Genomic DNA, 23,713 nt, shown 5'->3' with positions numbered 1-23,713 from the left:
AATTCCACTGTAGATTCCATAGTGTTTTAATATTTTTTATCCTCATCTGAGGATATTTTTTCCATTGCTTTTAGAGAGCGAGGAAAGGATGGTGAGAGGGGAGAGAGAGAAACATCGATCGGTTGCCTTCTCATGTTCATCCCAACTGGGGACTGAGCCTGCCACCTGGGTCCGTGCCCTGAGTGGGAATCAAACCCGTGACCTTTCTGTCCGTGGGATGACGCTCCATCCAACGGAGCCACGCCAGCCAGGGCTCAGGAGGGTCTTCCCTGGTCACAGTTGTGTCTTTTGTGGACAGTTGTCTGCATGCCTTTCGTTTCTTTTTCCTGCCTTGCTGCCCGGGCAGCACGTTAGCGGCTTGTTACCCTGTCGAGAACTCCCCAGCTGTCTGTCCTGCATCGTTTCCCGTGGTGAGGCGGCTGCGTGGGGCCCGGAATCTGTCTCGTTCACGGTCCAGCACGGCACCTGCCACTCGCCGAAATGAGTCGATGGTTCACAGGTGCAACGGAGGGATATTAACAATGGCGTATTTCCACACTTCGTGTCTGTCTTTTTTGTTTTCATTCCCATTCCGGTAAAGCAGTGAAACCAAACAAATGCCCAAAACGCAGCCGTCAGGGCTGACATCAAGATGGACTCGCTCGAGCACCCACGTGCGTCCCATTTCAAGGCTGTCTTGTGAGCCTCATGTCCAGCCCGTCTCCGCAGTTCCCTGGGTTCCACAGATGTCACTGCGTCCCGGCGGCCCTGGCGCTGGCCAGGCTGAGGCTCGTCTGGAGCGGCTGTCCCGGGGAGGGCCCGGGCTGCGCTTGCTCACGCGGCCCGTTGCTCGCCCTAGGGGCTGCTCACGAGCGGAGTGGAGTTCGAGTCTCTCCCTGCGGCCCTGTCACTGCCGGCCGAGTCTGGACTTTACCCGGTGACGCTCGTCGGGGTCCCCCAGACAACAGGCACGATCACTGTGAACGGTAAGGGGGTTCCTCTCTGCCTCAGGACGGGTCGGGCGGCCGGCTGGCTGGCTGTCCGGCTGGCCCGCCTCGCCGCTGTCCTGCCAGGTCCCCGGGCCTCTGGGCGTCGTCCCTTCCTGGTCCGCGGCGAGGGCCGTTTGCAGAGCTTCTCTCGGAAGTTCACACGCCGTTCACGGCTCTGCTCGAGCAGTTCCAAGTGCTAACCTGGGTCTAACCCGGGGTGCTTGCTTCCTTTGTGCGTGAAAATGGGCTACTCCTAAATCACAGGCCTCGTGCACATGCGGCCGGTTTGCCACGTCACGTGGCCGTGGGAATGACAAGGATTGGCTCTCGAACTTTCATCTCCACGGAGGATTTCGAGTCATTTTTCTAATACTTGAGTCGCATTGTGTCCTGTGAAGGAGCACTGGCCTCATCCTCATTTAGCGATAAACACGCTTACAAAGCGTGCCGGTGGAGGGATGCGCTGGAGCTACCAGGTGGTGCGGCGACTTCCGGTCGATAGCGACTGTCGTGAGCCGTTCTCCTCCCGACGCAGAAGCCCGTGGGCTAGGGATGCAGGTGCCGTGGTCGGCTCCACGCTCCGTAGGAGGAAACCGAGGGTCTGCAGGGCTGAGCCTGGGGCCTGGCGTGTGGCGGGCCTGACTCTCACCTCGGGTCCTCGGACGGGGACCCCAGACTCTTCTCGCTGCTGAGGCCTGTCCTCCGGCGCGGGCATGAGGCTCCCAGCTGCCCCGAGGTGCAAAGCCTCTCCGTCCCCCCGTTTCCCAGGTTACCACACCACCGTGTTCGGCGTCTTCAGCGACTGCCTGCTGGACCACCTCCCAGGGGTGAAGACCAGCGGCTGCGCGGTTGAGGTGGTCCCCGCCCTGCCCAGACTGCAGATCAGCACGTCTCTGCCCAGGTAGGCAGGCAGGCAGGCGCTCGTGCGGTGCAGGTGCCGCCGGCTGACGGCGCTGGGTGCCGGGGAAGCATTATGTGACCGGGGAGTAAAGTGAAACGCGGAAGGAACGAACCCGGGAGGGATGGCAGAACCGAGTGTGCGAGCTGGAAGTGTAGCACTCTGAGAAGAGAACCTTGACATAAACAGCAGATCTTCTCTCTGGGCCTGGAACTGCGGCCCCCGGCCCGGGCACGACCGGCTCCCTGAGCCTGACGTTTGCTTGTCGGCTCCTCCCCTGCACGGCAGAGGGGTGAGGCCGGCGCCGTCTGGCCCTTCTTCTGGGCCTTCGGACCAGCTCGTGTGGGTGTGCAGAGCTGTCCGCGGGGCCCGTGAGCAGAGCTCCGGCCGCCCCGGTCCCCGGTGGCAGTCCACCCTCGTGTTCCCAGTAGCCGGCATCAAATCCCACGTTCAAAGCCAAGGTTCCCCAGCCCCTACTTCTGGAACTTCCAAGCGTGGTGATGCGGCCGACTCGAAGATGCCACTGGTTGTCTTGTCTCCCTTCTCTCTAAAGCGTGTTGTTGCCGTTCCCGTCCTCTCAGGTCGGCACATGCCCTGCAGCCGTCCTCGGGGGACGAGGTGTCTACGAACGTGTCCGTCCAGCTCTACAACGGGGAGACCCAGCAGCTGGTCATCACCCTGGAGAACATCGGGATGGAGCCGCTGGAGAAGCTGGAGGTCACCTCCAAAGTCCTCACCACCAAAGGTAGGGGCTGCGGCTGGTTCGGCCTCTGCGACGTCTGTCCGTCTGTCCTCTTTCCTCGCCGCCATTGTGAAGCTGGCGTTCTGATTACGCGAGAAGAGCGCGCGCGGGGAGGGAACGGAGCAGGAAGGCGTCCCGGTGTCCGGGCTCTTCCCACTCGTGGGCCCGAGGGAAACGCTCCCGAGTGAACGAGTCAATGAAGAGGACGTTCTCAGGCCCAGGGGCACGCACACCTGGGGCCCGCCCCGCACACCGGCCGGCCGGTGCTTCCCAGGTGGGCTCAGCCCCTGGGGCCCGCGCACCCCTCTCCCAGGCGGGCCCTCGGTCCCCCAGCCCGGAGGCACAGGCAGCTGGCGGGCGGAAGACCAGCCCTGGCGTCGGCTTCCTCACTTACTAGCTGTTTGTCCATGTCGTGCCTCCGTCTCCTCCGGGGAAGACGGGGCAGTGCTCGCCTTGCAGAGCTGTTCCGAGGACGCGGGGAGCAGAGGGCGCAGTGCCTGTCCGGCGGGGCCCGCGAGCGCTGCGGACGGCAGGGCCTTGTTGTGCAGGAGGGAAGGCGTGAAGGGCAGTACTCGGGGACAGAATCAGGTGGTTCGGTGAAGGTGGAGAAACGGCACTGACCAGCGGGGCCAGAGAGAGAGAAACGAGGAGCAGGCCCGTGGGGCCAGAGCGGTGTTTCCCCGCCTGGAGGGCGGGGCTGCCGGTCCAGCCCTGTGTCCTGGACCTGAATGGTAGCGGCCGCCTCCTCACGCAACTGCAGCAGCATCATGGGAGACCAGGGCCGGCAGAGCCTGGGCGTCTGGTTGGCTCCTCCTGGAGGGGGAGGTCCGGGCGTGGCTCGGGGAGAATTTGTCCTGCGGAATCCTGCCATGAATTATGGCGTTTGCAACAGAGCCTGAGCCTGTCCCGCTGCGGAGAGGTTCCATACCTTGCGGTCGCGTCTGGCTCTTGCTGGTTTGGGGGGAGACAAAGCAGGTGTCTGCAGGCTTACGGGGAGCCCCCTAACTCAGCCTTGGTGTTGCCCCCCTTCGCCATGCATGGGACCGAGAACCTCAGATCCACCGCATGTAGCGCCGTGGGGCCGTTCCCAACCAGCAGCTTCACGAGTGGAAAACTGGAGCTGTCCTCCCTTCAGATGCTCGCCAGGAGCGGCAGTACATTTCCACGTGGGGTGACACGAGTGGAAATAAGCCATCGGCTTCCAGAACGTACAAAGGGAACGAATGCTCCCTGTCACTTAGGTGGTGCTGCCAGTGGCCGTGACTGACCTCTGTGGCACGGCGGGGGAGGTCTTCAGCCAGGCACCCGAGGGAGGGCTGTGTGTCTGAGCAGGGCGGGCAGCGAGACCGTCTGAGATGGGGGGTGACAGGAAGTGTCCACCCCTCCGAGGCGTGAGCCCACGGCGTTTGCTTCGGTGCCGGGCCCTGAGGTGTCGGCTGCAGGGAACTTCTCCCGGGGAACCGAAGGCTCTCCCCGGGTTCTGTGTGGTCTTCTTGGTGCTGCCGCGGGAGTTAGTTTGTGTCCGGCAGTGATGAGAGCTCTTGTTAGCGCCACGTCATGGCGCCTCAGGTCTTCTTTGTCGTGGACTAATGACAGCACCCCTAAGAGGTGTTTCGGGGGATGGTGGCCCGTTCGTGTCACTGCAGCTGGCCCAGTGCCCCAGCAGTGCGGACAGTGCTTGCTGCACGGCAGGCCCTCGGAGCCGAACTGGTGACCTTTCGGTTCGCAGTCCGGCACGCAGTCCCGGAGCCGCACCAGCCGGGGCGGAACGGGAACACGGGGGTCAGTGTTTCCAGGGGGGCACGCTGGGGAGAATGCCGGCTGTGGGGGCGGTCAGCGGGGCTCCGGCTGGTCTGTGAGAGCGACGTGGGCGCTGACCCCGTCGGGGGGAGGGAGCCACCCTGGCTGCCAAGGGGATGCGGCTCCACGCCCCCCTCGCAGACACAGGTGGTTGCCTCGCGACACCCAGGGTTCTGGGGCTTTCTTGGTACTTTGAACTCGTCACTTTGCAGTTGTTGGCGTTTTTCTCGGCTTTTTGAGAACGCACCAAACTTCCTGGGGTGGCCGGTGAGCCTCACGGTCCCTCTGCCCCACCACCGTCACCCCCATTGTCACTGTCCTTGCAGAGAAGCTGTACGGCGACTTCCTGAGCTGGAAACTGGAAGAAACCCTCGCCCAGTTTCCGCTGCAGCCCGGCAAGGTGGCCACGTTCACCGTGGACATCAAGGCGAAGCTGGACTTCTCCTGCCAGGAGAACCTCCTCCAAGACCTCAGCGACGGTGAGCTCTTGCTGGTCTTAGCGCGCGCGGTGCCCAGACGCTCCGCGGCCTGTGCTGCCCCCCCCGCTCGTTCACCGCAGCTGCCGGGGGCTTCTCCTGGGCACTCGGGCGCCCGAGGGGGCTGCTGTGCGTGCCCGAGGGTAATAAAGTGCCTCTGAGTTAGCCGGTTGCCCATTCACACCCTCCGCTGTTCTGTGCTCACTCGCCGGGAGGTCACCCTAAATGGGCAGGACGAGGGCATGACGGCACTTTTGAGGTGTCCCTGCTGCGGTCCGATTTGTGGTGACGGTGAAGGTCTCCTTCAGAGCCTGGCGATTTCCGTTAGGCATCGGAGGCTGGGGACGCGGGAGTTTGCACTCAGGCGGAGCTGATTGTGGGTGAGAGTTCGTGAGCCATCACGTGCGGTTGTGGCGTGTGCACCCACAGGTTCGTCTGGGGGCTTCGGGGCGCACGCCTCAGCGCGGACCGCCCTGACGACAGACCGCGGGCGGCTGCCTGGTGCCACGGCGCCCTCCCATGGCAGAGTGGGAGCTCCGGAGGCTCTCAGGGGGCACCGGCCAGTGGGGTGAGGGCCCCTCCCTACGGCCCCAGTTAACCTTTCTCACCTCCTCGCGGGTCTCGTCTCCAAGTACAGTCTCGTGGGGTTAGGGCCTGAGCATGTGCGTTTTGGGGGCGCATGACGTCGAAGGGTGCTGCTGGGGACACTCGGCAGATTCTGTTACGAGAACTCACCGTGGAGCTTCGGTGAGTGACTGGGGCAGCCCTCGGCCCCGGCCGTGGTGGGTCCCTGCCGGCGCCCTCCGCGTGCCGCGGTCTCCCTGCTCTTCCGGCGCAGCCGCAGGCTTCCAGCCCTCCTGCCGGTCACTGCCGGAATCACGCGTGTCTCTCCGAGTGGCCGGGCCCTCTCTGCTGCCCGTGAGCACCGACCGGTGGCTCTCAAACTCCTCTGTGCCGGGGGACCTCCTGGGGTCCTTGAGAACGCCCTGTGGCTCCCAGCGCCGGACCTTGGGGTTCACTGCCATGGCCTGTGACCTGGGCGTCGGGGTTTGAGAGTGCCCGTAAGTGCAGCCGGGCCTGGGCACCGTCGGCGCAGGCGTCTCTGACCCCCTCGCTGTCTCGAGAAACTCCCGGTCCCTCCTCTGCACAGACACGGCCCCGCTCCGCGAGAGAGCAGTCACCGGAGGGGGAGTCTGCGCCCTGTGGGCCCTTGCGTAGGCCCGTGTGACGCCCCTGTGATGCCTGTGTGACGCCCGGGGCTCTGCAGGGGGCCTGGCCGGGAGCTTCGTGGAAGCTCCCGTGAGGACGGACCTGTGCTCTCCGTCCCACTCTCCCCGGGTAGCCGCAGGCCTGGCCGTGCTGAGCTCTCGCCCTGGCACTGCTTCTGCCGAACCGCGCCGTCTGCCCGCCTCCCCGGCGTCTCGGCCTCCTCACCCGTGCGCTCGGTGAAATGACGCCTGCCTCTCGGGGGTGAGGGCCAGCTAGACGGCACGCCCCAGGGCCGGGGGCTGCGCCACGCACATAGTAAACGTTCGGCTGTCAGCCCTCCTGGCAGAGCTGTCCTCATTGTGACAGTGTGTTCCTCCTCGGCTGTCATGTCCCCTCCGCCCCCCCCCCCCCCCGTCACCATGGTTGCGCCGTATTCGAGAGAGAGGCGTTATTCCAGCGTCCCAAAGTGTGTTTCCGAATCGCCCACAAAGCCGCTCTTCCTAGAAGATCGAGCGCTACAAACAGTAACTACGAAGTTCTCCCCGAAGGCTCCGCTCAGCTCCTGACGGGCGCCCAGACGCCTGCCGCTCCCCACACCCTGCGTCCGCCCGGCTCTCTCCTATCCTCCCCTCTCCTCCCCTTCCCTCCCACCGGGCTGCCGTCCTCTGTCTGTCGCTTTCTGGGCTTGTTTTCCTGCTCATTGTTGTTCCAATCTGTTCCCTCGTCTATTTGTGATGGGGCTGTGCTGGCAGGAAAGCCGCCGAACCACGGTGTTCCGCCCCCGCCCCCACCCCTGCCCGGCGGGGAGCTGTGCCCTCCCAGGCTCCGGGCGGCCCGTTTTCACCCGCTCGCCCTCTGCAGCCGCCTCCTGGGGGCGGGGCTGCCCCCCCCCCCCCCCCCCCCCGCTGCCATCCATACATCGCCATCTCTTCCGTCTCCAGCTGGATTGGACAGCAGACCCCGTGGCCCAGCGGTTTCTAACTGGCGCACCGCCGGAGTCGAAGGATGTGTGCCACACGGACGGTGTGGTCAGGGGCGCTGACCCCTTTCCTCTCAGCTGCCACGTGAAACACGGCAGCAGCCAGCACAGCGGTAGCTGGTGGGTGGGTGTGAATCTAAATGGTACCTATCGTTTTTGGCAGAGCGGCAAGAAATACAGGGCATGTGCCGGGTGCGCCCCGAGTGCTGGTGACCAGTGTGGGTGCCGTGAGGTGGAGAGGGTGGGGAATTGCTGCTCTGGTCTGTGGAAAAGCTGTGGCGTGGCTTTTTGAAAGTGTTTTCTGAGTTGGAAGATGACAGGTTTTTGTGGTCTGTGGTTTTGAGGTCTGTGTCCAAAAAAGAGGCAAATTTCAGATAACAGTTTCAGCCTTTTATGCTCTGTGGTTTCTGCCTTTCATTGATTCCCTGGAGCCGGTTCCCTTTCTGGAGCCAAGACCACCGAGGCCGTTGTGAGGGTTGCTCAGGGCCTCTCGGTGCAGTGGGAAAGGTGGCCGCAGTGAGGCCTGGCCGGTCTGAGGACTCCCACCGCTCCCCAGATTCGTAGACGGCTCCTCCTGGAAGGACGGCCTGTGTTTCCGTCTGCCCCTGGGCCGGCCCGGCCACGGCTGACCAGGGCCTCCCTCACCCTCACCGGCCAGAACCCTGCAGGCGGAGGAGGAGCTGCTCTGGGAGGAGGGGTGCTGGGCGGACAACAACAACTGGTCCCCCCGCCACCCATGGCCGCAGTGCCTGCGGGGCCCTGGCGGGAACGGGGCCCTCGGCACCGGCACTGCAGTCGGTGTGACATGGCGCCGGCATGTCCCGGGCGGAGCGTCCTCCGGAGTCGGTGGTGTGTGCGCCATGGCTAACGATGGGAGCGTGCCCCACCTGGGGACCCGCTCACACACTCAGCCTCCGGCCGGCTCTTCAGGAGGCTCTTCAGATCCCCCGGGGGCATCTGGTGCCAGGCCGCGTCTCGGCTCGCCGTGCTGTCCAGAGCAGGGATGACTGTGCCGCCACGGGGCACACGCCAGGCGGGGGGTGGGGGGGGCGCAGCACAGGACGGAGCGGGAAGGAGGCTCCGCCCGGTTGCTCCCGTTTCGAACGGCTGTCCTGCGCTGAGAAACCCAGCCACCCGCCTCACACCCCCTGCTCTCACCTTCCTTCCAGACGGGATCAGCGTGAGCGGCTTCCCGCTGTGCAGTCCCTTCCGGCAGGTCGTCCGGCCGCGCGTGGACAGCAAGGCCGCGAATCCGCCCGAGGGCAGCAAGCCCGGGGACCCGAGCCACGTGAAGGTGAGTTGGTCCCCTGAGTGCAGCTGGCCACATGGCCTGGCGCTCCGGGCTCCTGCCCCGCCCTCTGGGGGTGGCGTTGGGCGCTTTTCGGAAGGGACGGACGTGTGCCTCGGACGGCCGAGTCGTGTTCGGGGGGGCGGCCCGTGTCACAGCGTCTCCGTCTGCGCCATGCTTTGGGGGGGCAGCCGCCTGAGGCCTGAGTTGTCGTGTCTCGGGTGGGGGGCATCGTGTCCCGCTGTCGCCGCCTCCTTTTTCACGAGGTCCCGGGAAAGCGTGGGTTCCGTCCAGGCGTGCACTGGTCGTCGAAGTAGAAGATTTTCCGCCTCTTCCTCCATTTGAAAAACGTACTTACTGGGTTAAGATCCTCCGATCAGATGTTTGTCCTGTAAACCTTTCTTGCTCCTGCGGCAGCCCCTGCTGCTCGCTGGTGTATGAACGCTCAGGAAGCCGGGAGGGTGCACGGCAGCAGGCGGGCGTCTGCGTGAAGGGGAGGCACCCCGGCACTTCCGGGGAGCAGAGGCGGTTGCGTCTGTGGGGCTCCGGGGCTCCTGGGCGTCTGAGCTAGAGCTCGGGGCGTTGGTCATCGGTGCAGGGAAGGCTCGGCCCGTCTGGGCTGCAGAGTGGGGGGCGCTGCAGAGTTGGGGGGTGCTGCAGAGTGGGGGGGCGCTGCAGAGTGGGGGGGCGCTGCAGAGTGGGGGGCGCTGCAGAGTGGGGGGCGCTGCAGAGTGGGGGGGCGCTGCAGAGTGGGGGGGCGCTGCAGAGTGGGGGGGCGCTGCAGAGTGAGGGGCCTGACGGTCTCAGCAGCCGGCAGCGGGGGCAGGCAGCGAGGCTGCCCGGCCGACCCCCAGTGCAGCGTGCCGTCCAGCCCAGGGGTGTGGGCTGCTGCCCCAGCCCTGATGCCAGCCCTGATGCCAGCCCTGCGGAGGGCGATGACCGACGAGGACCACCTGCAGAGCGGGGCCAGGCCGGTCCGGAGTCAGCGGTGGGGCCAGTTTGCAGGGGCTGGGGCTGCGTGGTGGAGGGACGTGGCGCTGTCCGGAGGGTGGTCCCGGCAGCAGGGAATGAGCTGACGCTGGTGGAGGAGGTCATACCGGTTACAAGGAGTTGGGCCTTTGGGGTACGCCCTCTCCGTTTGGGGCCCTGTGGTGAAGAGGTGCATGGTATAGCTGGGCGCTCTGCACGCCAGGCATGTTCACCCTCCAGCGTGGTCACTGTGGAAGGCCTCGTGTTAGCCCGGGGGCAGGGGTATGGGAGACCCTCCCCCCAGAGGGGGCGAAGGCGGAGGCGTGGACAAGGTGCCAGCACGGCCCCGGGTGGTGCTCGACGGCGGTGGAGGGCGGTCTGTGGCAGGGAGCGACGGAGGACAAGCTGGAGAGGTGGCGTCCTCACAGCGCCCCTGGGCGTCACGGCACCTGCAGCCGCCCCCCGAGAGCTGACAGCAGCCCGTCACTGAGCTTCCCTGGGGCCTTGCCCCTGCCGGGTGCTGGTGGCCGTGCCAGGAGTTTTCTTCAGTTGGGAGCTGCAACGCTGAACTTACAAGAAGAAGATCACAAACGTGTGTGGATACAGGCGGATGTTGTAAACGTGTGTGAACGTGGTTGCCGTTTACTGAGTCCGTCCGGGGCGGCAGGCTCTTGCACATACACTGCCGTTTCAGGTGCTCACGACACCTTCTCAGCGGGTGGCCTTCCCCCGCAGCGATCACACCGGGCTCCGAGAGGGGGTGCGACGCGACCCGAGCCCCTCAGTTCCTGTCCCTTGCACCGTGACCCCTCTTCCCCTCCTCCGCCCTAGGAATTGACTTGCGAACAGAGCCCCGAAGGCCCCTCGATCTCTCCATCCCGTGTCCAGGGCCTCTGGTTGGGCCCCGCGGGCCGTGGCTGCCCCTCGGTTCTCCCTGCTCCGGGGCCCTGCGGTGCCCGTCATCCACACTGCCACCCCTGCCGCTCTCCCCGCCACTCTCCTCGTGGGGGGGACCCTCCTGACCGGCGTGTCGTCAGGGAGCCTGGGAGGGAGGGGCCGGCGTGTGCGGAGTGTGCTCCTCGTGGCGGCCGGGATGGTGCTCAGCGCCCCACCTGCGCTGTCTGTCCTCGTTCCTGCAGATGTCTGGCCAGGGCAGCGGGGACAGTGAGAGCTGGGAGAGAACCTGTGTTCCTTCTGAGCTCGCACTGGGGTGGGGTCCCACGTCCAGACGCTGGGCAGGGCGTTCCCGGGGACAGGCGCGGAGCCCCGAGGCGGGGGTGGGGCAGCTCTGTCCGTCTGTGGTCTGTTGGCGGTGGAGGAGGTGGGGGCTCACGGCTGAAGTGCTGCCGTGTCTCCCGGTGCCAGGGCACGTCTGCTGGGGTCTGGGGTCTCTGGGGGGCGGCGTGGAGCCGTGGGAGCCGGGGGCGCCTGTGGCTGCAGTGGGGGCCCTGTGCTGCCCTTCTCCCCAAAACAGGGAGGACATGGCTGAGTTGGAAGTGAGCTCAGCCAGGAGTGCGTAGTCATGGAAACGGGTGAAGTGGTGACAGCGCCCTGGGGAGGCCCTCCAAGGGGCGGGGGGGAGCGTGTGCTTCTGTAGGGGTCCCGGGAGGGCCTCTCTCCTCCCCGTGCAGCCGGCGCCGGCCCGTCTGTCCGCAGTCACGAGCGGTCTTCCGAGGCCGTGTGGGGACTCCCCCAGGGCTGAGCACAGAGACTGGGTGAAGTGGACGCCCGTGTGTTCGCCGGGGTCGGGCTGCGCTCCCCCCCCTCTCCCCCCCGGGCTCCCCTCAGCGGGAGACGGACAGTCCGAGGGGCCTGCTGAGGGAGCAGGAGGTTTTGCTAGACCGCCCCCGTGGAGGAAACTCCCAGCCCGGTGCTTGCACTCGGGCCTTTCGTGAAGCATTTAAGGGAGAACAGTATGAGTTCTGGGTGAGCTCTTCCTCCCGGAAACTCGGAGGAGGGGGCACTCGAATCACCCTACGGCGCCAGCGTCGCCCCGCGGCCAGAGGCGGAGAGACCACGGAGCAGCGGCGCCCACGAGGCTCCCGGACACGGCCCAGCGGCCCCACGGCACGTCGGCGTGCCCATCCAGCAGCGTGCGTGGTGTCGGCCGGGGGGGTTGGCTGTCCGAGGAGCGGCCACAGGGCTGGTGCGACACCAGAGACACGGCGAACATAAGTCCCTGTGTCAGCAGACTGGAGGGAAACCGGACAAGCACCCCGGGGACCGATGCAGAAAGAGCACCCGGCGGCGAGGCAAAGCCAGCTGTGAAGCGAGACGCGGTCAGAGCGGAGCCCGACCCGAGCGTCGCTCAGACGACGCCTTTGTGACGTCCGTGCCCGATGGTGCCGCGGCCTCCGCACACGGGCACTGGGGGCGCTCGCACGGTTCTCGCGTGTGCGCTTGCACTTCCACTTCCACGGCCGTGCTCCCCGGGGACTGGCTGGGAGAGTCTGCTGAGAAAACCTAAGAGCGAGTGCAGTCCAGTTAAAAAAAACCGTGGTGCGACAAAGGGTGTACTTTCTTCAGCCGCGTTGCCAATGAGAAATGCCCCCATGGGCCTTGGGGGTCCGGGCAGCGGCGTCAGGGTCCGACCAGCTGGGAGGGGGGCTGTGTGAGGCCCTCGCTCGCTGACCGCTTCCGCGGGGCCGAGAGCAGGCGAGCATGCCGGGGTCGGAGGGGCCGGGGGCCGGCACCGGGCACCTGGCGCTGCGGACGGCGTTCCCGGTTCCGCTCTCAGGGCTGCAGCTTCCCCTTATTTGTGCGGGAGTCACGGGGCAGCTCAGGAGGATTAACTAAGACGCTCAAGGTCAAGCAGCCTCTAAGCAGAAGTTAAAATTCAAGCCCAGATATGTCCGGTCCCAGCGCTGGTGCTATTTATAAGTTTCCGAACTTCTGAGGGGATACAAAACGTTCCGTGTGGGGTTGAGCCGGGCTTACGGAGCCGGGAGCGTAAGCCTTGCTCGGATCCAGCCTGACGCTCAGCGCCTGCGCCGCGCAGATAATGGGCCTTCCTCTGGGGCCGCGGGGGGGGGGGCGAGGGGGAGCGCCTGCCATCAGCCGGGCCGAGAAGGGGAGCTGACAAAAGGGCAAAGCCACTTCGCTTCCAGATTATTTCTGCTCTGCCCCGGCGACCGTTACCGAGACGGAGACGGGGACGCTCCTTCCTCGGAGTTGAAGCGTGAGAACCTCAACGGACTCCTCGGATCTGCTTGACGGTTTCCCACTCAACGAGCAGTCCAGCGGCGGGAGGCGGGTCCCCTGCGTGGGGAGCCCTGGGGCGAACGTGGGGGAGCGGTCGGAAGGGCGCCCCTGCAGGCTCCGGGGCCCCGTCAGGGCCTTGGCCTGTCGTGACCTTCACTGTCGCCGGCGGATTGTCTGACGTCCATCCCCAGTGGGCGCACGCTGTCCTGGGCCAGCAGGTCACTGCGGTGCGAACCACGGCCCCTGGGAAACGTTGGGAAGGGAGGCAGGGGGGCAGGACCAGACCCACGAGGAGCTCCCAGATGCGGGGGGCGGGCTCCGCTGGCTGGAGAGCTGTGCGAGACCGGGCAGACAGTGGCTCCGCCCCCCAGCCTCGTGCTCCTGTTCTGCCCACGGGCTCTGGAGACCGGGGGCGGGTGTCACATCTTCTCCAGTGCTTCCCGTGGGTCGTGGAGACGGTCGCGTGCACTGGTTTTTGGTGTGTTTCTCGCCTGTCGGTGCTGTGGCCCGCCTGTGCCCGCCTGGCCGGTGTGCCCGGGTAGCACACGCCTCCACCCCGCCTGTCTCCTCCCCCCGGGGCCCCAGCTGCTCCCGGGCCGCTCCCTTCCCCTCCCCCGCCTTCCCCCTCGGTGAGCTCTCGAGTGGGAGTCGAGTGTGGTGTGCAGTACCGTCGCCAGCATCCGAAATGACTCAGTTAGACAATGACTGTGTTTGCACGTTAAATACCGAGACCCGTCGTCTGACAGACGGTGTGAATGACAAGGAGACGGCGTTCGCGATCAGGGCGGTTCCGGGGAGTCAAAGACACTCCAGCAGCGCGCACGGCGGGCGCTGAACCGGTGAACAGGCCGCCCTCCTGGGAGGCTTCCGGGGGTGCACGGTCAGGGCCCACGGCCAGGCCTGTGCAAGACCAGCTGCGTGTCCGGAAGAGGCAGTCAACCGAGGCGCCGTTTGGTCTCACACGAAGCGGCATTTAGCTGGGAGATAGGAGGCAGGGACCTCCCCCCAGAAAGTTAGTCTAGAGGAGACACAGGGCCCTGATATGAATGTAAACAGTTCCAGGAGGTGAAGATGCTGAGGCCGAATAAACAAGTGTTTCCATTGCAAAAGTTATTATGTTACGGCCTCCCATCTCCACGCTTCCGTTCCTGGGAAGCAGACACGCTCAGAGGGCTGGAGGCTGGGCCTGCGGGTGTCTGCCGCCCTGTCGGGGCTTTCAGAGTCTGGAGGTGTGGGTGCTTTCGGGGGCGAGCGCTCCTGGTGGCTCCCACAGCCGCAGCCTCCCCGGTGTGTGCCCTCCTCCTGCCTGCCTGGCCCTGAAGGTCGGACAGCGGCGGTGGGTCGCGCCCTGCCAGCTCGAGGCGCTGGGGCACAAGGGTGCCCGCCCATCGTCCTGTCACCCTCTCTAAAAGCACCTGTTCTGTTTGGGGGTAGTTTTCAATGCCTGGGAAAGGGGCAGGGGCCGCAGAGCCCTCGCCCGCGTCTGCCACCCCATCTCACGTCAACCTGGCGTGCCCGCGTGGGCAGAGGCCGGCCCGGGGCCTCGCTGTCGGCGGGGCGCTGCTCGGGGTCCTCCCCCATCCCGGTCCCTGCAGGGTGCCGGGTGGAAGGGGGTCCTCAGGTCCCCCCTGCCCAGGCCCGCCTGGCGTGCGCCCTTTCTCCGTCCTGCCTTGTGCCTCGTGGCCTCGACCGCCCGCGGAGTGCTGGTCGGAGGCTGCGCATGTGGCCCTCCCCCCGGGCTGTCCTGACCTCTGCGTTGCCAGGAGACGGTCGAGCGCCCGTGTCCACACGGGGTCCCGGACGGTCACCGGCCTGGGCGGAGTGGGCCAGGACCGAGTCTCTACCCTCGGTGCTCTGGAGGCAGGGCACCAGGCACAGCCCAGGCCCCGAGGGTGGACGGTCGGAGGAGGGAGAGGACAGAGAGCCCCACCTTCTGGGGGCAGGTGTGTGCAGGAACTACTGGGGCTGCTCCTGGCCCCCGACCTCCATGCGCACACCCTGCCTCCCCGGCCCAGCCTCGGACCTCTCCGCTGGACGCCCCAGCGGCGGTCCCCAGGGCCAGACAGCGTTTTCTCTGCACGCGGAGACAGACCTGCCGCCGCTGGCGCTTCGTGGGGAGGCGTCTGTTCCCTCCCTTCTGCCTCGGATCTGCGCTTCCCCAGCTTGCCGGTGACCTGGAAAACCGTCTCTCCCAGACGTTTTAAGCTCAACTTTGCAGATTTGCATCCAAGATATCTAGTCACCTGACTCAGGTAGACTTTGCGACTCTCCGGGAGCGAAGCTGCCCCCGGTCCTGAAGGTAGGTCACCCCGTGTGGGCTCGTGGTCCGTTGGTCTAGGTTTTTCAGCTGAGGGCTGCAGGAATCGGCGCCTCGGCCCTGCGCGTGTCGTTGGAATTGACTTCCGTGGGTGAGCAGCCCTAATCTCCGTCAGGAAGTCACCCTGGGGTGCGTTGGCACGTTTCAGATGTTGAGCCGGGGATTTAAACCGCTGTTTACTTAGAGACTTTCTCCGAGCAACGCAGGAGTGGCGGGGTGTGCGGGCGGCGTCTGAGGCCGCAGGACTCCACCCCCAGCAGGGCCCCCGCCTCACCGCGGCTCCGGGTTTAAGCGGCCGTTCCTTGGAGGTTTGGGGAAACACCCAGTAAATCGCGGCTACTGGTTGTTGTTAGTGAAAATGGTCAACGGCGGCGACCTGTGTGGCAGGCACCCCATGGAGCACCCGGGCGGGGGTGCCGGGCTATGTCCGTGGTCGCCGTGCGCCCCCGTGGCAGCCCTGCTGCTCCCGTCAGCACGAGGTCCGGGAAAGCCCTTTCCCGGGAACTCGACATGTGCCACGCTCGCTGGCTCGCGCCCCCCACCCCACGCGCCGTCATGGCCGCACCAGCCACCTCTCCTTCGTGGGGTCCTCCCGGCCTTCGGTGAGGTGGGCGCCCCCGAAGCCCAGGCCCAGCACTGGTGCAGGTGCTGCTCCCTCCGTGTCGGGGGACCCTGCGTGGGACCGGGATTGCGGGCTGCAGCGGGGGCAGGGGGAGAGGTGGTCCCGCCTGTGGAGCAGTTGCTGGGCCGCAGGGTCTGGGCTGCAGGGAGGCTATTTCTAACCGGAAAGCGAGCCCTGTGTCCGGAGCCGGGGAACAGCCGCTTGTCCCAGTCCAGGGCTCAGGGGATGGTCTGCAGGCCTGGCCGGGAGCTGCACGGGGTGGGGGGAGCCCTGAGGTGCGGCGTCACACAGGGAGGGCTCCTGGGGGACGAGAGGCGGGCGTGGCCTGGGAGGGGCCGGGGGAGCGGCTCTGGGAAGAGGGGAAGGGTCACCGAGACCACAGGACCCCCGCAGCAGCTGGTGAAGCAGTTAGTAGGGGGAGGTCCGGTAGGAAAATGTGGGAGATGCCCGGCTTGGGCGCTTGGGACGTTGTGGGTGACCCTGTGACCTTATTAAGGGAGGTCTCCATGGAATGTATGGGTGGGCCAGGCTATGCTGTGGGGTGTGGTGGGGCTGTTGGGGTGAAGGGGGGTCCCCAGCTGTGGAAACTGTGAGGGAAAGTCAGAAAGGGGAGCCGGCTCTTGTGTGTCATGTCCCTGCGGCTGGAGCCCCGGGCCTGTGGGAGCGCCTGGCAGTGCCACCTCTTCCTCCCGCCCCCCCATCTGCCCCCCCGCCCCCCCCCCCCCCCCGTCTGCCCCGAGCTTCCACGGAGACCTGGTGTGACTCCCCCTCTGCCCGCCTGTCCTGTTTTCATCAGAGATTTCAGCGAGCAGCGCTCTGACCGTTGGAGAGAGTTTTATTAGGTGAGATTGCTTCGGCTTCTCACAACTTTCCGTTTATTAACCAACTATTTCCAAGTCAGTTCCCTTTTTGTGACTGTCCCTTGGGCCCGGGGTGTGTGAGGCTGTCGTGTCGACCTCTCGGTTCCTCGAAGTCTGAACTGGCAGCTCCGGTCTCCCCTCCCTCTCCCCTCCCACCCCTCCCCCTCTCCCACTCTCCCCCTCTTCCTCTTCCTCCTGATTTCCCCTTTCAGACACAAAGCACGGGAACAAAGGCTGGGGTAACCAGCGGAAAGTCTGTGTGTTCCGTGAGGATGGGCAGACGGCTGTGACTCCGGGGCTCCGACAGCGCCCGAGGGAGGGGGTGGCACCCCCTTGTGGGGCACACCGTGAGCGTCCCTGCTTGCGTTCGCAGGGGCGGGGCCAGCCCCCCTTGCTTCTGGACACGGGCAGTCTGGCTCACGGGTCTCCGCTCCTCTTCGCCGACTGTTCGTGGGGCAGCAGCTCCTGGAGCAGAGGCCCGGGGGCTCGCCCGCCGCCCGTCCCCGGTGGTGGTGGCTCCAGCAGGACTCGGTTGAGGCTTGTGGTAGCGGCTCTCGGTGCAGTTCCCCCGGCTCACCACACGGGGCTGCCCTTTCTCAGGAGAAGAGAGCGGGGAATAGGAAGAGCATTCCGCTTGCTTGCCTTTTTTTTTTTTTTTTTTTTTTTTTTTAGCTCCCCTGTTACAGGGGACCCACGAGTTTCTTTGGATTTGCAGAGTGGGAGACCTGATTTCCTTCCTCCCCTGAGCTGAATGGTTTGGGTGAGAGTCGCAGAAATTCTGGCATTGTTTAAAATGCCGTCTCCCCTTCTCCCTTCCTGACATTCTCACCTGCAGACGGGACCTGGAGGCAGGGAGGAGGAGGCTCACCTCTGCAGGGGAGGTGCCGCCGGTCTCCATGGGGCTGGAAGCAGCAGGTGAAGGGGCCGTGCTCACCCAGCTGCCATGCAGGGCCTGCTGTGTGCACGGCGCCACTCCGGGAGCAGAGGCGAAGAGCCCGCTGCCAGGGGCGTGCGTCCCAGCAGCAGTGACAGTGACCGTGGTGACGAGTCGAGGCAGGCGGCGCCAGTGTGCGGTGGCCAGAGTGGGGTGGCAGGTGACAGGTGTGTGGAAAGGAGGCAGCGGGGCCCCGGGAGGGGAGCTACTGGGGGGCCGGGGCCTGGGGCTTGTTCGCTGCCGCCTCTTCAGCGCCTGCAGCTTCCGCCCGGGCGATGGCAGGCGCCCTCCCATGCCCCCGGAATAATCAAACCAATAAAGGACCTGGCGGAGGTTGCTCGACCGTCTGGAGGGCCGGAGTGTTAGGCTGTGAAACCCGTCACAGCGGTCCCGCCTGCGCATTTGCAGGCAGGGCGACGCGCCCGGCCATCGAGGTGCCTGGCGCACAGTGGCCGTGGGTGAGTCCCTTTCTCCCGTGGGCCGTCTGCCCGCCTTCTGACCATGAACATGTGCCCGTCTTACAGAAGAAGAGCTCACCTCTTGTTCTTGGAGAAAAGTCACTGGACTCTGCGGGAAAGGAAGTCTGTGCTCCGATGCAGAGTGGGCGCCTGGAAGTCCCGCTCGTCGGAGGGAGCTGGACCCTCCTGTGAGCTGACCCTCGGCCCCAGGTGGGGTGACAGCGCCCTGACTTGTCACACGGCACCGTGTGCTGCTCGACTCCCCCCAGAGCTAAGCGCTCACTGGTCGTCCTTGACGGCGGACGGGCAGGCTATCCAGTCTCTGTCCCCCTTGTACCCCGCCTGCCCCCAGTACAGGGCCGGCTCCGGAGTGGGAACAGGAGCGCCTCCCCGTGACTGCTGCGGCACGGTGCCCGTGCGCACGGTATTTGGACTGGCTTTCTGAGGCGCTCTCCTTCTTACGTTAACGTTTTGGTGGTTCTCTCTGCTTTCCACTCTTTTCCGTTCTTCCATGTTTCCTCGGCCGAGTCTTCCTGCTGGAGGCCCTGTGCCTGGCCCCACAGTTCTCGCGGCCGCACTCTCTTCTTCGTGGTTGTCCCATGGGGAAAAGCCTCCTCCCTCGGGCCCTCTGAGCCGGCGCTGCGTGTCCGCGGCCGCGGGTGGAAGAGCAGCCTGGGGCCCGGGGCCTGCGGGAGACCCGTGGTGGGTGGTGCTCTGTGCCTCCCGGTGCCAACCCTGGTGTCGGGATGCTCCAGGGAGCTTCATCCTCCCATGGAGTGGGCAGAGGCTGGGGAGGGCGTGTCCGGCCTCTCAGGCCAGCGGGACGGAGCCCTGGGCTGCCGGCTGGCTCTAGACCCCAGAGCTCCGCTCTGCTCCGGGCGGTCCTGGCGGGGGCACTGCCCGTGGCGGTGACCAAACAAGGCCTGCCCTTGGACGCCACTTGCAGTGCGTTGGGTCCTAGGTAAGTTATTTCAGAGGTTTGCGGGTGTCTCTAAACAAGTGAGATGAAGTCTCTTTTTGTTGTGCTTATTAAAACATAGCCTTTTCCCACTTAGGAATTGCCAATTTGGTACCTGTTGTAAGAACCAAATCATACACTCAGCTGGTTTAGCCAACTCGCTTTTTGGGGCATTGGTTGGTGGTTGGGGGGGGTCACATGTCAGTAGACCCAAAGAAATTTGTTTTTTGCCCAGAGGGTTACTCACTAAAACCAGCGGGACCGCCCTCTCGCTTTGTGAAGGAGGTGGTTCTCAGGGCCTGTGCGGGGAAGAGCCGGCGTGGTCACCCGCAGCCCCCGAGGGCGCTGTGGGCATCTCCATCCGCCTCCCTGCGCCCCGAGTGCCGGTGGTAGGTGCTCACCGCCTGTGCACTGAGTCCGAGAGGCGTGTAGCCCACTTTCCACCCAATGCAGGGTCTGCGTCCACGGCGCGGGGGCAGTGGTCGTGGGGTCTCTGCCTGGTCTGCCCACGGGTGGGGGCCCAGATCCTTCCTTGAATCTGCACCCTCGGCTTCCACCCCCTGGCGCTGCTCACTGCCTCAGGCTCTCACTGCGTCTGCGCCAGCGTCCCTGACGCCGAGGACAGGGGCCTCTCGGAAGCCTTTCTGTCCTTGAGCCATGTGGCCCTAGTTTGGAAGCCCATCTCCTGGCTCCGTGATGGCCAGGGACAACTTGCCCTTTGAACATGCAGCAGCCGGACCTCACCCCTGCGAGCAGCGAGCCTGTCAGCCGTGGGGTGGTTGTGGGGCGTCTGCTGAGTGCGGGGGTTGAGATGGAAAAGCTTCCATCTGCGTGGAGCTCCCAGTCCCGCAGGGGAGCTGGGCCGGCACCGAGCCCCAGTGAGACAGCCTGGGTGCTGTGCCGAGTTCTGGCGCGGGGCCCCGGGGCCCGAGGAGGGGAGCGGTTGTGTCTGCGTGGGAGGTGCCACGAGCGAAGACTTCACGCACATTCGCTCACCTGACAAACACTCCCGAGCCCGCCCCTGTGCAGAATGACACGAGCGTCCCCTCATGGGTTCACGGTCTGCAGACATAGACACTGACCCCAAGGAGGGCCTCGTTTCAGACGCAGGCACGAGCCACGAAGAAGGAGCGGGTGCCGTGTGGCCGTTTGCTGGCCCGGACGACGGCCTCAGGCCAGGGGCTCACGGGGACATGCTGAGACCCAAAGCGAGTGCGCGGGAGCCGGGCGAGGGAGGAGGGGCGAGTGTTCGGGGCGGGGGTAACAGAGGGCTGCAGCCGGTGGGGGTGCTCAGGGGAACGTGCCCCTGCAGCCTGTGATCACACAGGGTCTGGGGTCTGTCGTCGGGGTGACGGGGCCTTTGCAGGATTGCAGGTGGGGGAGGGACCAGAGGAGCGAGGCGATAGGGCCTGCCGCCTCCATCTCCAGTGTGGGAACCGGCCAACCTGGAGGCCGTGGCCCCGGACTAGCGGAAAACAAGGCTGGCTTTGAGTAGGGCGGGGAGGGGGGGAGTGGGTGGGCTTCAGAGGTGTCCGGGAGGGGAGAGGGCAGCGCGTGGAGGTGGCGGGTCCCGAGGGAGGAGGCGGCCCTTCTGACCTGGGTGCCCGCACTGACAGTGGCGTTGTTACGGAGCTAGGAGTCCTGGGAGAGGAAAGGTGTCCTTTCTTCTCGGCAGTGGCAGCGTAGAGATTGTCATGAGTTCCGTCTTAGGCTCGGGGATTTTGGGGCACCTTTGAAAGATCCAAGCAGAGTGGACAGCTGTATAAACAGATTTGGAGCTCAAAGGTGATGTTTGAGCTGACTCTTGAGAAAGCGATTGGGTGGCTTCCAGGTAAACAGCAGGCGAGGACGTCGGAGGCGGCCCAGCGTGGAGGGCGAGGCGGAGCGCGAGCGGGGAGGTTTGGCCAGGCTCTGACGCAGGGGCTCTGAGTGGTCTGCAGGCTTCAGAGAATGGGTGGGGGCAGGGCTGGGGGAGGTCCTGGGGGGCCTCCGACCCTCGGTGAGAAGGTTGGGCCTTACCCCGGAGGGCACCAGCCTCCGCTGAAGGGTTTTCAGCAATCGAGTGTCATAATCAAATCTGCACGTCAGAAGAGCCGTTGTGCCAGCGGAGCGAAGGGCCGCTTTGATGAGTCACTCGTTCGTCCGTTCGTTCGTTCACCAGGGCCCTGCCGTACGCTCTCAGCTGCGCACTGTGCTAGCCGCTGGAGGAACCAAGGTCAAGGCGGGACCGTGCTGCAATGAGCTGATTGTCTGCTGGGGAGACACACAGTTGTGGCGCAGGGCAGTGGTTGTGCGGACGCACCTGTGCAGGGAGAACTCGCAGCCTGGGGCCAGGGAGGCCCCCCTGGGTGGGCTGGCGGGTGGTTTCTAAGATGAAGGGCAGAGCTTTTATCACAAGGGACATGGGTGGTCCTAGGAACTGCACCCCAAACCAAAGAACGGAAGGAAGAAGACGGCAGGGGAAGACTCCGTCAGTTGTGGCCAGAGGGCAGAATGCAGAGCACCAGCATTTGTAAGGAAGGAGGAGGCACGAGGAGGGTCCGAGCCCCCACCTTGTCCGTCGTCCGGGAGAGGAGCCCCGCACTTGGGACGATCGCGTGGCAGCTGCGGGGAGCGCGGATTGGCAGGCAGGAGACCCTGAGGACCCCTTCATCGTAAACTGACCCCCCAGGCTGGCCTCACCAGGAACAGGAGTGAGCGTCCTCCCTTCCTGGTGAGGGACCCAGTGCTGCCCCCTGAGGGCAGGGCCGAGAAGGGGCGCCTGCTCTTGCCGTTCCCGCCGCCGCCCCGCGAGAAGTGCCCGCTGGAGGACTGGGCTGGGAAATGAAGTAAAGAGCGTCCGAGTCGGGAAGGAAGAGGCACAACCACCCCGTGTGCAGGTGACACGGCAGCCTGTGAGTCTCGCACAGACACGCGCGCCGCTGGGCTGGTGAACCAGGTGGCGAGGCCGCAGGGTTCAAGACCTACATACAAAGGTCACTGTACTTGCAAACGTTTGCAACGAGAAACCAGGAAACCAAGAAAACGACTCTTCACGATAGTGTTAAAAACAACAAGATATCAGGAGTACGCTTAACAACAAGAAGCGTGAGGCTTGTCTGCCAAAACCCCCCAAACAAACCAAAAAACCCGACGAGCTGCACCTAAAGCTCATGGTCTCCTGTCTCGGGCCCCCGGGAGGAGGCGCCCCCCAGACTCGGCTGACTCCGTGAGCGGTTGGCACGTGGGGGACACGGGATGTCCCCTCGGCGGCTGCAGAAGAAGGTTGCAAGTCCCCACCGACGCGTGAGGGGACGGGAAGGGACGAGCCCCAGGTCGCCGGGTGGGAGCAGGAGACCCAGGGCTGCGGTCCGGTCATTCTGGCTGCACGGGTCATGGCCAGCACCCACGGGCACCGTCTCTGCCCCGGTGAGACGGAGCGTGCAGGGTGGCGTGGAACACCGGCGGTCGGGAGTTTCTGGCAGGCGGGTGGAGGTGCCCAGAGGGTCAGTGGCTGCCCGTCTGACACCCGAGGAGGGAGGTGGGCTTCTGGTCAGAGTCTGAGCACCTCCGACAGGGTGGAGGCAGCCGTCGCCAACGGGGCTGTGGGGGCGGGTGCCGAGCGAGCAGAGCAGGGGAGGACGCAGACTGTGGGTCACGGGGACCGGGAGACTGCGCTCAGCGGCTGAATTGCGTGCTCCTGGAATTCACCTGTTGAAGTCCTAACCCCAGGCCCTCAGAGGGAGCCCTTGTTGGAGACAGAGCGTTCCCAGGGCTCATGCAGGGAAAACGCGGGTGTCTCGGTGCACCCTGACCGGTGTGCCTGTGTGCTCCCCCAAAGGCACCTCTGGAGACAGGTGCGCACATGGGGAGAGTGCCACGGGCCCATGCAGATGGCCACTCCACACCGCCACCGAGCGTCCTCGGGGTGGGGGGGACCAGCCCTCCCGACAGCTGGGCCGCAGGCTTCCAGCCTGGAGGTGGGAGGCAGTAGATGCTGGTGTCTCCGGCCCCAGGGGGCCGGCTGCTGCAGGGAGGGGGGAGGAGGGACACCGGGTGGAAGGGATTCTCAGCAGCGCCAGGTCCAGCCGAGGACGGAAACCGGACCTGCCTGCGTACCTGAGGCCACCGCGTCCTCTGCACAGGGCTGCTTTGTTGCCAGCGTGACCTGAGGCCGCGTCCCCTGCCGGGTCCTGCCCTGGCCCCCCCCCCCCCCCCCCCGAGCAGGCCTGGGGTGTCGGGGACCCCTCCCTCCATCGCTATCTCGTCATCTGCTGTCGCTCTCAACCTCCCCTTGTCTGTCCCCGCGCGGTCGATGCTTTGCAACCTCAGAGTGGGAGTCAGATGAATCCTCGCTAAATGTCATCTTCCTGGTTTTGACTCCGGCGTCAGCCAGCAGCCGCTTTCCAGTCGGCTCCGCTGCCTTTCAGGCTGGCTCTCCCTGGAGACCGGTGGTGTCCGCAGGATGGGAACAGACGCGCTCATTTTCTCTCTATTTAGGTTATCGATGGAAGGAAGAACAAACCCGCAGGGGCGGCACCGGAGGGCAGACCCCTGCCCTGGGGCCCTGGGTCTGTGCTGAGAGCCCTCCTCTGCGCCCCGTCCAGCCGCAGCAGCCTGGTGGACCCCCCTTCGAGTCAGGGTCCCTTCCACGTGGGCTTGGCTGGGGCCCGCTGACCAACCAGACGGGCTCCACGCCCTCCAGGCTGCGTTGGCTGATGTCCTCTCCCCTCCGGTTCCGGCCCTCGCCGCTCGCCGTGCCTGGCGGCGCTGGTCTGGGCTACTTCCTTGGACCTAGCCACTCCCCCCTCCCCCCCATTAACCCCTAGGCCTCAGTGCCCTCTTCTGTAGAATGAGGGCAGCAGTGGTAACACACACACGTGACGTGGGTGGGACAGTTCATCGAGGTAACGTCGAGTCCTGGCCGCGCGTCCACCGGTGTGACCCCCGCCCCGCCTCATGTGCGTGGGAACACCCTGCCCGCACGCCTCACGTGCCCGCTGCCAGCATGGCCGGGCCGGTCCCCTGCTTTCTCCCCTCACCCGCTGTGGTGTT

The 23,713-nt window shown here is 65.4% G+C and overlaps 1 protein-coding gene across 2 annotated transcripts in view; it reads left to right on the top strand.

Annotated features, from left to right (window-relative positions):
* The window catches only part of TRAPPC9 (trafficking protein particle complex 9), a 154,136-nt gene that overhangs the window by 43,172 nt on the left and 87,251 nt on the right, over positions 1-23,713 (top strand). For both annotated transcript variants that reach the window (XM_028533660.2, XM_028533659.2), the window contains 5 exons: positions 839-965; positions 1,737-1,869; positions 2,448-2,611; positions 4,735-4,887; positions 8,242-8,366. In XM_028533660.2, the coding sequence (XP_028389461.1) occupies positions 839-965; positions 1,737-1,869; positions 2,448-2,611; positions 4,735-4,887; positions 8,242-8,366 (702 nt within the window). The remainder of the gene's footprint in view (positions 1-838; positions 966-1,736; positions 1,870-2,447; positions 2,612-4,734; positions 4,888-8,241; positions 8,367-23,713) is intronic.

Source organism: Phyllostomus discolor, chromosome 7 (assembly GCF_004126475.2).
Source record: "Phyllostomus discolor isolate MPI-MPIP mPhyDis1 chromosome 7, mPhyDis1.pri.v3, whole genome shotgun sequence".
In the NCBI taxonomy this organism is placed as follows: Eukaryota; Metazoa; Chordata; class Mammalia; order Chiroptera; family Phyllostomidae; genus Phyllostomus; species Phyllostomus discolor.
The sequence above is the reverse complement of the archived record's forward strand: the minus strand, read 5'-3'. Positions and strand labels throughout refer to the sequence as shown.